The following is a 14,346-nucleotide window of genomic DNA, read 5'->3' as shown; positions in this document are numbered from 1 at the left end:
AACCTAACTGTCTGTCAATAGGAGAATGGAAAAATTATGGTACAGTTATCAATGAAATACTTTATAGATGCATGTATTAACACAGATAAATCTAGAAATGACACTGAAATGAAAAGGCAAGTTGTAATATAATATAGTCGTATGAATCTTGTTATATAATGTTTGAAAACCTTCAAATAGATACATATAGATGCGTATAAATTGGCAATTAAAAGATGAAGTATAAGGGCATGTATGAAAATGAAAAGTGAATTAAGGAAAGTTATCATTAGGGAAGGAGGGAAAGGAATGGGATTTAGAAGGGGCCTACCATTTTATTACTTAAAATAAGTCTGAAGAAAATAAGGTATAATGTGGCATACATTTTTATCTGTATATTTAAAGTATTTCTCAGTACATAAAATTATATTTAAAAAGGACACTTACATAAAATGCAGTTACATGGAATAGTTAAAAACAATAAATTTTAAATTAAAAAAAATCTAAATGTGGGAAAGAGTTTTCTTTGAGATAAATTATTTACTAAATGCTATTAGGATACGTAGCATTATCTTGCTATAGGATACCAAGAAACAACTTGCCTTGAATTCTCACCTTGGTGCTAAAGGTCAGTTTAATTCCTAAAAAGTAACGTGAAACCCTATCAAAAACAAAACAGAAAGCAAAAAACTTTCTAAGATGTCTCTGATGAAGAAATAGGATGACAGAAAAAAAAAATCTTAACATTCACTTTCTATATCAATCTTACACAGTTTTAAAAAATTAGATAAAGCAACAAGTAATGCTCAAGAAACATATCTTTTAAACATGATTTTTGGTTGATGGTGGCTTTACATTCATGAAGGCATAAATATGTGTTCATATACACCAAAATGTGGGACTAGTTTTAAAATAATAAAAAAATGAGAGTGTAGACATGTTTTTAAATTACTTACCACGATTACTGATTTTGCTTGTTCACAATACTGGAAGTCTCCATAGCGAACAGACCTACGTCCCTGTAACCAGGATATTTGAAATTTACTTGTGAAAATATTTATATTCAGTATTAATAACTTTGAACAAGTAAACAAATTTGAGTACATAAAAACTCTGGTCAATTTATAATATACAATGTTTATTCATTGATTAAAAAGTAAATTAAAATATTTTCCTTTAAAACTATCCTAACACTTCTCAAGTCATTACTAAGTATATTTCCTTGAACAACACAACATTTATTCTTCTAGGCTGCTATAATTTATATTTTCACAACTGAGTATTTCTAATCACAGTGTAGCATGAGGGTAACTGTAGCTACATCTCCTCCTAAACTTTTTGACAATAGCTTACAGTTTTACTCAAGATGTACTTGGGTCAATGTTCATAGGAAATTTTTTTAAAAATCACATAATATATACACACACACACTCTAACTCAATTTTCTAGAATAATTTATCTGTATTAAAATTTTGATTTATTATGTGGCATCAATATAATGAAATTACTTACATCTCGATCTACTGTAGTTGCAAAACCTATGGCTTCTTTTTGTGTACAGTTAACGGCTTTCTGAAGAGTATAAATAACTTGTTCATAGGTATGAACCTCATCATTAAACAGCATGCAATAGTAGGTGTCACTCTTCTCTCTGTGGGATAAAACATTAATTACATATATCTATTTGCATATCATTTTGCTTCAGGCTGATTTATTAAGAGCACATTTTGGGGAGTTCCCATTGTGACTCAGCAAGTTAAGAGCTTAACGTAGTTTCTATGAGGATGCAGGTACAATCCCTGGCCTCACTCAGTGAATTAAGGATCCGGGGTTGCTGTAAGCTGCGGTATAGATTGCAGATAAAGCTCATACTTGGTGTTGCTGTGGCTGTGGCACAGGCCTCAGCTGCAGCTCTGATTCGATCCCTATCCTGGGAACATCCTTATGCCACAGATGTAGCCGTAAAAGAAAAAAGGAAAAAAAAAAGAGCACACTTTGTTCTAGGGAACATGCTAGGTACTAGGCACATATCTGTAATAAAGTCATCACGATTCCTGTATTCAATGACACTATTGTCTGATGGGAAAGATGGATACCGGACATATAATTCTATGTAAACTGGCTTTTATCAAGAAGAAGAGGATGCTAGAATGGGATAAAACTGGGCTGTGAGTTCAGAGAACTGCTAAAGAAGTGACCTGAGAACTGAAGTCAGCAATGGCTATCAGTGGTGCTCAACTGCGGACAAATGTCCTCAGCTCTTCATAGATGACCACTTGGCAACGTCTGGAAACCCTTTCGGTTGTCATGACTGGAGTACGGGTAATCTACTAGGATCTAGTGGTTAAGGGCCAAAGATGCTGCTAAAAATTCTAAAATGCACTGGTCTGTGCCCATAATATCTGGCTCCCAAAGCTAACAATGCCAAAGCTGAGAAACCATGGACTAGAAGAAAGAGAAAGCAAAGGCCTTGAGGTGGCAAAGGTAAAGGTACCAAGAGCTGAAGTAGAGGGGGTTAGGAGATTAGTCTGGAGAAGAGCAGAAATCTTGTAATGGATTTTGATCGCACCATTCTAAGGGCAATCAAGGACTTGAAATAGTGAAATAAGAGCTATGGTCAGATTTGCCCTAAAGTTCACTTTGGCTACAGTCTGAAGAATGAATCAAGAGGGACAAGAGTGGATCTGGCAGTCCAGCTGGGGAGGTCATGTTGTCCAAGAAGGAAATGAATGTAATGTGGATGAGGATAGTAGTAACGGAGATGAAGAGAAGCAGAACAATTTGATGGAGCGAGAACCAGCTGGACTTGAAATCTAAGTGGATATGGATAATTTGGGTTTCTGGATAGGTGAAATACCATTTACTAGGATGGAAAAACATTACAAGAGAAGCGAGTTAGATTCTTTCCCTTTCTATGCTGGTGGTCCCACATGTACAACAGAACAGAAAAATAAAAACACAACTCTTCTATTCTCTAGGGTCTAAATTTGGATCTTAGATTTAGATCTGAGTTGGTTGCTAACTTGAAATACATGAAGACACAGTCATGAAATAATAAATCATTTTCAACTAAAAGGAGTAATATTAAAAAACATAATCCAGGAGTTCCCGTCGTGGCTCAGTGGTTAATGAACCTGACTAGCATCCATGAGGACAGGGTTCAATCCCTGGTCTCACTCAGTGGGTTAAGGATCTGGCGTTGCCGTGAGCTGTGGTGTAGGTCGCAGACGTGGTTCAGATCCTGCATTGCCAAGGCTGTGGCGTAGGCTGGTGGCTACAGCTCCGATTCAACTCCTAGCCTGAGAACCTCCATGTGCCCTGGTGTGTCCCTAAAAGACAAAGATACAAAAGACAAAAGACAAAAAACGAAAAAACACCACCACAACCCACAACCTAATTATTTGGAATACTGTTGAAAAAGCAAAAAATGTCCTTTAGGACATTCAGGACCACTAATGTCCTCTGCCCAAACTTGTATTCAACTTTCCCTATGAAAACAATTCCAACAAGCTTCGTCAGAATTAAGAGAAGGTTGCCTGAGGCAAGCACATTCATGCAGAAAGGCAAGGCCTTAACCTTAATACAGCCATGGTAGAACCCAGCTCTGCAGTCACAAACTTGCCATCACTTCAATAATTTAAGCACAAATGGTAAAAATGTTAGATGTACACTAAGAGAAGCACAGAGTATAGAATAAATTTTATAAAAACTTAGAATCAAAATGGTTAAAATTGAATTTGTGGCATTTAGTCAAACCAGAAAATTCACTTTGATCAAAGAGCTCATTCCTTATCAAAACTGATAGATGATGGAGTTCCCGTCGTGGCTCAGTGGTTAACGAATCCAACGAAGAACCATGAGGTTGCGGGTTCGATCCCTGGCCTTGCTCAGCGGGTTAAGGATCCAGCGTTGCTGTGAGCTGTGGTATAGGTAGCAGACATGGCTCGGATCCTGTGTTGCTGTGGCTCTGGTGTAGGCCGGTGGCTACTGTTCCGATTGGACCCCTAGCCTGGGAACCCCCATACGCTGGGGAAGCGGCCCAAGAAATAGCAAAAAGACAAGAACAAAAACAAAACTGATAGATGAAATATAAGACGAATTAGAGTTAATAGTCTTATCACACAAAGAAGAGAAAAACACCTGCGCTTGAAACCAGTGATAGAACCTTGATGTGTCTTAAATCTGGCTATAAATCAACTAAAGCAACCAAGAGGTAGAAAACTTTTACCAATTAGATGGCTCACACATATTTAAAGAATATAAAATCAAAGTTGCTGTTTTGCTGAAAACTAATAATTTTAAATAATTATTATGTTCAAACCTAGCTGTATTAAAGTTAATTTGAGGAATTATAATCAAAATGATTAAAACTAAGTGTGAGCAAATACAAAGAATAAATGGGTTATACTTACACCATCTCCAAATCTGGTGGCAATTCACTTTCTTTTTCCCAGGTTAATATCTCTACTGCATACCGAAACATAATAGCAAAAATGTTGTAAGTTCTGGCTATCACATCTTCTGATAAATGCACAAGAGGATCCTGAAAGAACAGAAAAAACATGTAACCACGTTAAATGCACATCAATTCTCCTTTTTCCAATTTTGCCTCCAGTCCTCAAAATATTACTGTAAAAAGCTGAGTGGGAGTTTCCATTGTGGCTTGGCAGTAACAAACTTGACTAGTATCCATGAGGACAAGGGTTTGTTTCGATACCTGGCCCCGCACAGTGGGTTAAGAATCCAGCATTGCCATGAGCTGTGGTATAGGTCGCAGACACTGCTCGGATCCTGTGTTGCTGTGGCTGTGGTGTAGGTCGGCAGCTGCAGCTCAGATTGAACCCCTAGCCAGGAACTTCCAAATGCCGCACACGTGGCCCTAAAAAAAAGAAACAAAAACAACAACAAAAACAAACCTAACATTAAACTATGTTTACAGCTTCATATTCCTCTAATCCAAGATTTCCAGAATAAACAAAGGAATGTTATCTAAGGAATGTCATCTAAGCAATATTTAGTTTTATAGGTATAAAAGAGAGCCTGATTTTTGAGGATTCTAAAGACAAACATCAACAAGAACAGAAAACTGCTCCACAATGTTGTTAAGAATCACTCGTTTTCTCTCAGTGAGACAAGTCGTGTATGCACACAACAGGGAACTTTGCATCAGACTTAACAGTGAATAAGTCAATATATTTCAAGGTTAATGTAAAAAAGTATTACCAACACACACTGAGGTTATCATAGTATCTTCAAGGTTAGCAAAATGTTTTCTACAATTTTTGATCTTAAAGCTTTATCTTATATTTAAATGTTATTTAGCTTAATTGCTAAATAGTGTTATATCCACCTCTCAGTAAGAAAATCCACATATTCTAACATCATGGAATGGGAACCAGCACATTCATTCAAATATACATAAGGATACAGAGCATTTCTATACATTCTCATCAAGGATCAGCTTAGTGGAACTGATACAAAACAAATGGAGGAAGAGAATAAAAACAAGAATGAAGGGACAAGGACAAAGATTCCTAAAGGAGACAGGTTTAGGGCTTAAAGAATGTGAGAAAAAGTAAAGTAAGACAAACATTTTTCAAAGTCTTATGGGGCTTTGTACTTACAACTTTTTTTCAATAAACTGCTTTGTATGATCCATCAAAATTTTTTTCTTTGTCCTGCTAGATTTGCTCCTATTTCTTGTGGAGACTTTAGAAGTTAACATGGGAAAACCACCTGTTACAAAGAAGGTACTGGAACTGGTACCTTCTCAGGATTCATAAAAGAATAGCTATTAATCACAGTCAAACCTCACACTGTTCTAAAACAGAAAGGAGAACCAAAACTCACAGTTTTCTTGGTGATGTTATCTCACTTTACAGTCACACAACTTCCTACAATTATGTCCCATAGTACAAGACATTTAGAGGACTGAAGAATTATGATAAACAGGATTTATAACAATTAAATTGCCCTGGGACAGAAACAACCATTTTTTTTTTTTTTTTTTTGTCTTTTTGCCTTTTCTAGGGCCACTCCCATGGCATATGGAGGTTTCCAGGCTAGGGGTCTAAGTGGAACTGTAGCCACCGGCTTATGCCACAACCACAGCAACGTGGGATCTGAGCCACATCTGAGACCTACACCACAGCTCATGGCAATGCTGGATCCTCAACCCACTGAGCAAGGCCAGGGACCGAATCTGCAACCTCATGGTTTCTAGTCAGATTTGTTAACCACTGTGCCATGATGGGAACTCCAGGAACAACCAATTTTTGAGAATCCAAGGCAGCAGTGCCTGAACTCTGTTCTACAAAGTTGCAGGGCCTGTTACAGATGTTGTCTATTTGAAACACACATCAGTTTCAAAATATATGACTATCTGTATTTTTTAAATGGTAATACAAAATATACTCTAAAATATGTCCTATTACATATTGGGGACCAACAGTTGGTAATTTTGCTGCTACATTAATCCAATTTGGGACAGCCCTGGGAATACACAGTCTTTTGCCATCTTTGTACATACATGTTAACTTCTTGAAAATGGTCACTGATTGAGAAACATTTTATTTCTGCAGTGAAGAGATAGCAGGCTGTACAAGTCTACTCATAGGGACAATGGTAAATTAAATGCTCAGAGTGCTCTTATCATGGCATAAGTCAGTTGGAATGAGTAAATAAACGACCATCTTATCCTATGTTACCTATTACAATTTTTTTTTTTACCTATTACAATTTTTAATTGTTTTTTTGATGACATTTATGTTAGAGAAAGTAAGCCTTTGCCATTGAGTCAACTTTCATTTACTCTTGCTTCAAACTTTTCAAGCTGTTAAAAAGGTTACCTAGATTATCTTAGAGGACTGTAGGAATTATTAAAAACTTAAATCTTTTATGTGATGTACTCTATAATGTTTGAATTTTTAAAATGTAAACATGTATCATAATAAAGTGTTTAACTGTTGTCATATGTAAATAAAGTATGAATGAGGGTTTTCACTATACTGTCCAAATAAAACTAGAAATCAACTAGAGTCCAAACAGTCATGAACTGACTTTCTAACAAGTAAATAATATACATTCTTACTTATAAAAAGTAAATTCATTAATAAAACCACTTACATCTTTTATTATTGGGATTTCTTAGAAATTTATTTTTTAAAAAACTCCACGCTAAAAAAATGTTTTTAGAAACCTGTATAATATACTGTCAGAGTTGTCTATACTACCTAGGTTTAAAGCCCAGCTCTGGCACTTACTGTGTGAGACATTTTAGGCAAATTTAAGACTCAAGCTTCCACAGCTGTAAAGTATTAGTAACAGCAGTATTTGCCTTACAGGGCTGTTCTGAGAATTAAATGAGGTAAACCAAGTATAGTACTTAGCATGATATTTAGCTATTAACGACCACTGATCTACATTCAAATGGGATGTGAGCAGCATTGATAAGTGAAAATTTCAAATAAAAAATTTTTCAGAGGTGTTCAGTTATTGTTTTTGAATTAAATTTCATCCCAAAAAGGCTTTATAGCAACCTAAGAATATGTTCAGTGTAATAAAACTGTATTACAAAATAGATATACAGGGGAGTTCCAGCTGTGGCTCAGTGGTAACAAACCCAACTAGGATCCATGAGGACGTGGGTTCAATCCCTGGCCTTGCTCATTGGCTTAAGGATCTGGTGTTGCAATGAACTGTGGTGTAGGTCGCAGATGCGGCTCAGATACTGTGTTGCTGTGACTGTAGTTAGCAGCTGCAGCTCCAATTTGACCCCTAGCTTTGGAACTTCCATATGCAGCAGGTGTGGCCCTAAAAAGCAGGAAAAAAAAAAAAAAAAAAAAAAAAGGATGTACAGGAAGTTCCTGCTATGGTACAGTGGTTAAAGAATGCAACTGCAGTAGATTGGGTTACTGTGGAAGCGTGGCTTTGATCCCCAGTGTGGTACAGTGGGTTAGAGGATCTGGTATTGCTGCAGCTGTGGCTTGGGTTCAGTCTCTGGCTTGGGAACTTCCATATGCCATGTACGCAGCCACAAATTTTTTTTTTTTGTCTTTTTGGCATTTCTTGGGCTGCTCTCGCGGCATATGGAGGTTCCCAGGCTTGGGGTCTAATCAGAGCTGTAGCCACCGGCCTACGCCAGAGCCACAGCAACGCGGGATTTGAGCCGCATCTGCAACCTGCACAACAACTCACGCCAACACCAGATCCTTAATCCACTGAGCAAGGCCAGGGATTGAACCCGCAACCTCATGGTTCCCAGTCGGATTTGTTAACCACTGTGCCATGATGGGAACTCCAAGCCATAAAATTTTTTAAAAATGTAAAAAGCTGGTAAAATGAAAGTAAAGTGAAGATAGCATCTATTTATAAATGCGGATATATAAATTTCCATACATCTGCTATAGACAAGCTGTTTTCCAGATACCCCAACAAAAGGAAAAACAATCAGTTATCAGATTCACACCAAGAGACGCATAACATTTCCTAAGGCAGAAACCTAAGAGTAAGTTTTTAAAGCTTTTATGAAGATCAACAAAGGAGATACTACACAGTATGTGGCATTTCTCAACTAGGGGAGGTACCTTTTCTCCAGCCTCCCTAATTACCTCCCATGCTCAAGGGCCCATTTGGAAAACTAGTTGGGGATTTACTGTTGTCACAGTGATGGAAGATGTTACTGCCATTTAATGAGTGGGAATTAGGTAGAATAAACATAATGCTTCTGACAGTATATACCTGGGGTCAGTAAAGTTTTTCTGTAAAGAGTCAGAGAGTAAATATTTTATTTTTTGCAGGCTATTGGGTCTCTGTCACAGCTACTCAATTTTGCTGCTATAATGGAAAGACAGCTACAGACAATATATAAACAATTAAGAGTGGCTGTGTTACAATGCAATTTACTTACAGACAATGAAATTTGACTCTTCACATGCCACAAATACTACCTTATTGATTTTTTTTCAACTATTTAAAAACACAAAAAGCCATTCTTGGCTTATGGTGGTGCCGGTAACAGGTTGCAGATCAGTCAGCCCATGGGGCCGATAGTTTGCTGATCCCTGTTTTATACAATGAAGAAATGTCCCACCCCAAATGGCAAAAGCGGAGAACTGTGGAACTTCTAAACATTATCCCAACAGAAGTATATTATCAATTTTTTCCAACTTTTTCTTAAGATATAAGCTGAATATATAACAAAAAATTACATTCAATGAAAACAACTTGAGGACTAAAAAAGTGCTTCCAAATATTATATAGCTTTCTTCCATTTCTATCGCAAGATACAGAAAACCTACATACTGTATGAATTTAGAGAGTGGGAACCAGGTATGCTAAACATAATGCTACCTTTTTAATATTCTACAGTCTTTTCTTGAAGATTTCATTTCTCTTAACTGAATTCTTAAAAGAAAAACTAAATGGCAGAATCTGAAGGTTTTATTCTCTGTCAAATTGCTGGAGTATATATTCTCTAGGCAGGATGATATAATTTCATCTAGGCAAGTAATCATGCTGGCATCTTCTTAAAATTCTAATCACAGTCTTCACTATGTGATCTCTACCCCACTAATGTATAAAGCTGAAGGCAACAGACTAACTGCAGGCAGATTCGTAATTTTTCTTAGAAAACTATTTTAAGCCTATTCTAAAACAAGGATAAAAAGATGAGAAGTCCTAGTTTTTCTCTTTAAATAATTTACTGGGGTGAAATTCATAGAACATAAAATTAACCATTTTAAAGAGAACAATCTGATGGTATTGCGTATGTGCATAAAGTCGAGCCACAACCACCTCTATTTAGTTCCAAAACACTTCTGTCACTTCAAAGTAAAACCTCTTATCCATTAAGCAGTTTTCTCCATTCTTCCCTTTCCTACCCCCTGGCAACCACCAGTCTGTGTTCTGTCTCTACAGATTCATCTATTCTGGATATTTCATATAAATGGAATTGCATAATATGTGAATTTTGTGTCTCCTTCTTTCACTGAGCATGATGTTCATTCATGTTGCAGTATGTATTAGTACTTCATTCCTTTTTATGGCTGAGTAATACTACACTATAATGTATATACCACAATTTGTTTATCCATTCATACACTGATAGACATTTCAGCTGTTTCCACTTTTTGGCTACTGTGAATAATGCTACTAACGTGTGCGGATGTACTTATTTGAATACTTGTTTTCAATTATTTTGGGTATATACCTAGAAATGAAATTATAGGCTTATATGGCAATGTTTAACATTTGAGGACCAGCCAAACTCTTTTCCACAATGTTGAATCATTGTGCATTCCCACTAGCACTGTGCAGAGTTACAATTTCTCTACATCCTCACAAATACCTATTTGCCACTTTTTTGATTATAGCTCTCTTAGTGGGTGTGAAGTGGTATTTCACTTGGGTTTTGACTTACATTTCCCTAATGATGAATAATCCTGAGCATATTTGTTGGTCACTTGTATTATATCTTATTTGGAGAAAAACCTATTCAAGTCCTTTGCTCATCTTTAATTGTACTGCCTTTCTGTTGTTGAGTTGTAAAATATATATTCTGGATATCAGAAACTTACCAGATACAATTTGCAGATATTCTTTCTCATAGTCCTAAAGTTTTATACAAGTTTTCAAATTTGTTAAAAAAGCAAAACCATTTTCTCCAAATACATCTGTGTCTTGTTTATATTTTTATTTGCGGAATGCCAATACAATATGAAAGGGATAAAAATGGAGCTGCTTCGGAGTTCCTGCTGTGGCACAATGGGATCTTCAGCGTCTTGGGAGCATTGGGATGGAGGTTCAATCCCCAGCCTAGCACAGAGGGTTAAGGATCTGGTGTTGCCACCGCTGCAACTTGGGATGTGACTGTGGCTCAGATCTGATCCCTGGCCCAGGAACTCCATATGCCACAGGGCAGCCAAAAAAGAAAAAAGTGAAAAAAAAAGGGGCTGCTTTAATTGAAGTGGAAAAGTCTCAAACCCTGAGCAACTGGCTTCTCTGTGTAGCAAATCCTAGAACACTTGCATAAAGCAAATTGAAACAGAAACAAATACTTTGTTTTCTATAGCACTGAATCACTCTGCACACATTTTCATCTGTCCAAAATACAGTGGAACATAGCCAAAAAGACGCTGTCCTACCCCATGAATTTTTTGGTCATTCTATTAAAGTATTTGAGACCTGGAAGATATGTGCACCAGGAAGGACTATTAATGTCCACTTGCTCCAAATCTATATCAGATCTGCTTACTAACAATGCAGAAGTACTCTGAATGTATGCACCTCTCTGCCATTTAAAATTAAAATCTTAAATAAGGATCTTAAACATTATTACAAACAGCAGAGTTTCCAGAATTTACTTAGTGAGAGTCTACAACAAATATTTAGAGAAAAATAATGAAGTATCAGCAATTTCAGAAAACACATATTTACAGCTGAAATGAGTATAATTTGTACTGAGCTATCATCCCTATGCCTGGTCCCATCACATATCCACTGACACTGAATGATCAGGAGATGATGACTAGGATTGGCTGCTGAGTATCTGACCTACAAAGTCTTAGTCACAACACAAACACCAACGAAGTTAACTGGTCTACATACACAGAAAAAATAATCCCTTTAATAACAGAGAACTTAAAAAAGAAACCATATATGCTTAAAAACAAACAAACAAACAAACAAATGAAACAGTCCAAATTAAACTTCTAGAATTTCAATGGTATGGCATTCGTAAAATGTAAAAAACCTTCAAAGCATACCTGATCACTGTTAATAGTGACAGGACTACTTTTACTTATTCACTTCTATATTATAACCTAATTTCGAAGTCTGAAAATAATTCAAACTTGTGGTTAAAACAGTATTTCCTTAAAAACAACTTTGTGAAAATGTTTTTACCTCTTCTTCCTCAATTTCAGAGGTGTTAAGTTCATGTTTTTGACAGTAAGGACCCTCTTTCCAAGCTTCAGTATCACCACAGTCACAGAAACCTCCACCTCCTGATGTTGTCATCTTGAAAAAAAATTGTAAAGTATCTTGTCAATATGTATTTATGAGGGCTACCAGATTACAAATAAGAATATCAAGTTCTAAGGAAATAACATTGCTAAAGTGTTTAATTTCTTTGGAGGGATAAAATTAAATAAAATGCCAAACTTCTCAATGTTTTAAAGCTTATTTTAAATAAGCCTAGAGGCTAATTTAAGTGATTTGAAAATAAAATACTTTGTAGTGTCTAGTAAGCTACAGCTATTTTAAAGAGGTAAAATATGTCCACTTACATGACTTCCTTAATAAGGAAAATTATGAGCGTTTTCTTGCTAAGTTTTGGCTAAACTGCTATAATGTTGGTCTATGCTACCAGGTTATAGCGCTATAACGTAATACATCAGATTCAAGAGTTAGGAAGATTCCTACAGCTGCTGCTTTCCACAAGAGTCTAGTAAGAGTGTTGCATCTGCATTAAAAAAGTGACCACCGAACACTATAAAAATATTTATTTTTCTTTTCTAAAACTCTCTAAATAGTGTTCTTTTTAATTTTTTGTCTTTTTAGAGCTGCACCCACAGCACACGGAGGTTCCCAGGCTAGGGGTTGAACTGGAGCTACGGCCGCTGGCCTATACCACAGCCACAGCAATTCGGGATCCGAGCCGTGTCTGCGATCTACACCACAGCTCACTGGCAACACTGCATCCTTAACCCACTGAGCAAGGCCAGGAATCGAACCTGCGTCCTCGTGGATGCTAGTTAGATTAGTTTCCACTGAGGCACAATGGGAACTCCTAAATAGCATACTTTAAAAAGAAAGGAAGCTCTGGAAATAGAAAATATGGATTGTCTGGTCACATAATCTTTTACCCTCTGCAGGGTTCAAGAATTATTCATGCTTCCATAAGATTTAATGATTCAAGGAATTTGGCCAGACAAAACCCATTATTTAATCATTTGTAGACATGAAATTCTGCTCTGTACTGTGAGGGAGTTTAAGAATGGCTATGAGAGGGGAATTTTAGAAAGAGCCCCTTACATTCTGCCCAAAGTAACGTTCCAGCTACTAACAGTTCCCTAAACTTTTGAACATATATGGTTTTGTCTTCAATTTCTAGTAGAGGAACCAGGACAGGCTTAGCAATAATCTACCTTTGCATTCTGTATTCTTTTTTTTTTTTTTTTTTTTTTTTGTCTTTTTGTCTTTTGTCTTTTGTTGTTGTTGTTGTTGTTGCTATTTCTTGGGCCGCTCCCGCGGCATATGGAGGTTCCCAGGCTAGGGGTTGAATCGGAGCTGTAGCCACCGGCCTACGCCAGAGCCACAGCAACGCGGGATCCGAGCCGCGTCTGCAACCTACACCACAGCTCACGGCAACGCCGGATCGTTAACCCACTGAGCAAGGGCAGGGACCGAACCCGCAACCTCATGGTTCCCAGTCGGATTCGTTAACCACTGCGCCACGATGGGAACTCCGGTATTCTTAAATTAAAAGTAAGCATACTTAATTTTGGGAAAAGTACTGATTGCATTGTAGCAGTTAAAAATAATAATAAAATTGGTTAGTATTATGTTTTGGAGTTGGCCCTCTATATTATTAGCAGATGCCTCTTTAATAAGAAATGGCAAATCTTCTGTAGAATATGACCAAAATATATAATTTTTTTCCTTTTTTTTAAGGACATCACCTGTGGCATATGGAAGTTTCCAGGCTAGGGATCAAATCAGAGCTGCTGCAGCTTGTAGCAACACCAGAGCCTTAACCCACTGAGCAAGGCCAGGGATTGAACCTGCATCCTCAGGGATATTAGTTGGGTTCTTAACCCTCTGAGCCACAATGAGAACTCCAGAATATTTCTTAAAGGTATAATCATATCACTTTCCTTATTTTTCTCACTCATCCTCCCTTCAGAACCTCCCTCTCCTATTTTTAACTCTCACCTTTATCCTCTAATTTTTGATAACCTGCTTCATACACCTAGAATTACGAAGACAATAAACATTAAAAAGATAGCAAAACAAACTAGTTGAAAACCAATACTGGAAGAGCTGCTATCTGTACTACTTTTCTTAGACCATGTGTTCCATGAAATCTGGGTTCATAATTCATCTCTACACTGCCATCATATGTTTAACGGCATTTAAATAACACATTTCTTAAATCACTGTTTCTGTGTTAAATATTGAAATTTTTAAAAAGGAAGGAAAGGTATATCTAGTATAAAATTCAATACTAGTTGTAGTTATTATTTGGATATTACTAACCCTATATCGATGGTCTCTGTGAATACTTCCCAAAAAGCACTCCATGCATAAAACACAAGTTGGATCAACTGCACAGTCTCTGTAAAGTTAAAGAAAAAAAATCAGAGT

At 36.7% G+C, this 14,346-nt stretch overlaps 1 protein-coding gene across 25 annotated transcripts in view; it reads right to left on the bottom strand.

The window, feature by feature from the left end:
• Window positions 1–14,346, bottom strand: part of UBR2 (ubiquitin protein ligase E3 component n-recognin 2) — a 130,069-nt gene that overhangs the window by 79,606 nt on the left and 36,117 nt on the right. For 17 of the 25 annotated variants that reach the window (XR_014810138.1, XR_014810141.1, XR_002345723.2 and 14 more), the window contains exons 3-7: window positions 14,239–14,317; window positions 11,884–11,997; window positions 4,392–4,522; window positions 1,492–1,630; window positions 936–998 (exon numbers count right to left, since the gene is read on the bottom strand). Coding sequence is in view for 12 of the 25 variants with exons in the window: in XM_084968099.1 (XP_084824225.1) it covers window positions 936–998; window positions 1,492–1,630; window positions 4,392–4,522; window positions 11,884–11,997; window positions 14,239–14,317 (526 nt within the window). In the remaining 13 variants the exon portion in view is untranslated. Of the gene's footprint in view, window positions 1–935; window positions 999–1,491; window positions 1,631–4,391; window positions 4,523–5,603; window positions 5,808–11,883; window positions 11,998–14,238; window positions 14,318–14,346 lie in introns of those variants that run through there. The other 8 variants (XR_014810145.1, XR_014810144.1, XR_014810146.1 and 5 more) reach the window with 2 other exon arrangements.

The sequence above is a fragment of the Sus scrofa genome, chromosome 7, assembly GCF_054392235.1.
Source record: "Sus scrofa isolate SSC_HxYL_T2T_F1_AM1 chromosome 7, Sscrofa_HxYL_maternal_Yorkshire_Landrace_v2.0, whole genome shotgun sequence".
Taxonomy (NCBI): domain Eukaryota; kingdom Metazoa; phylum Chordata; class Mammalia; order Artiodactyla; family Suidae; genus Sus; species Sus scrofa.
This window is presented reverse-complemented; position numbering and strand designations above follow the sequence as displayed.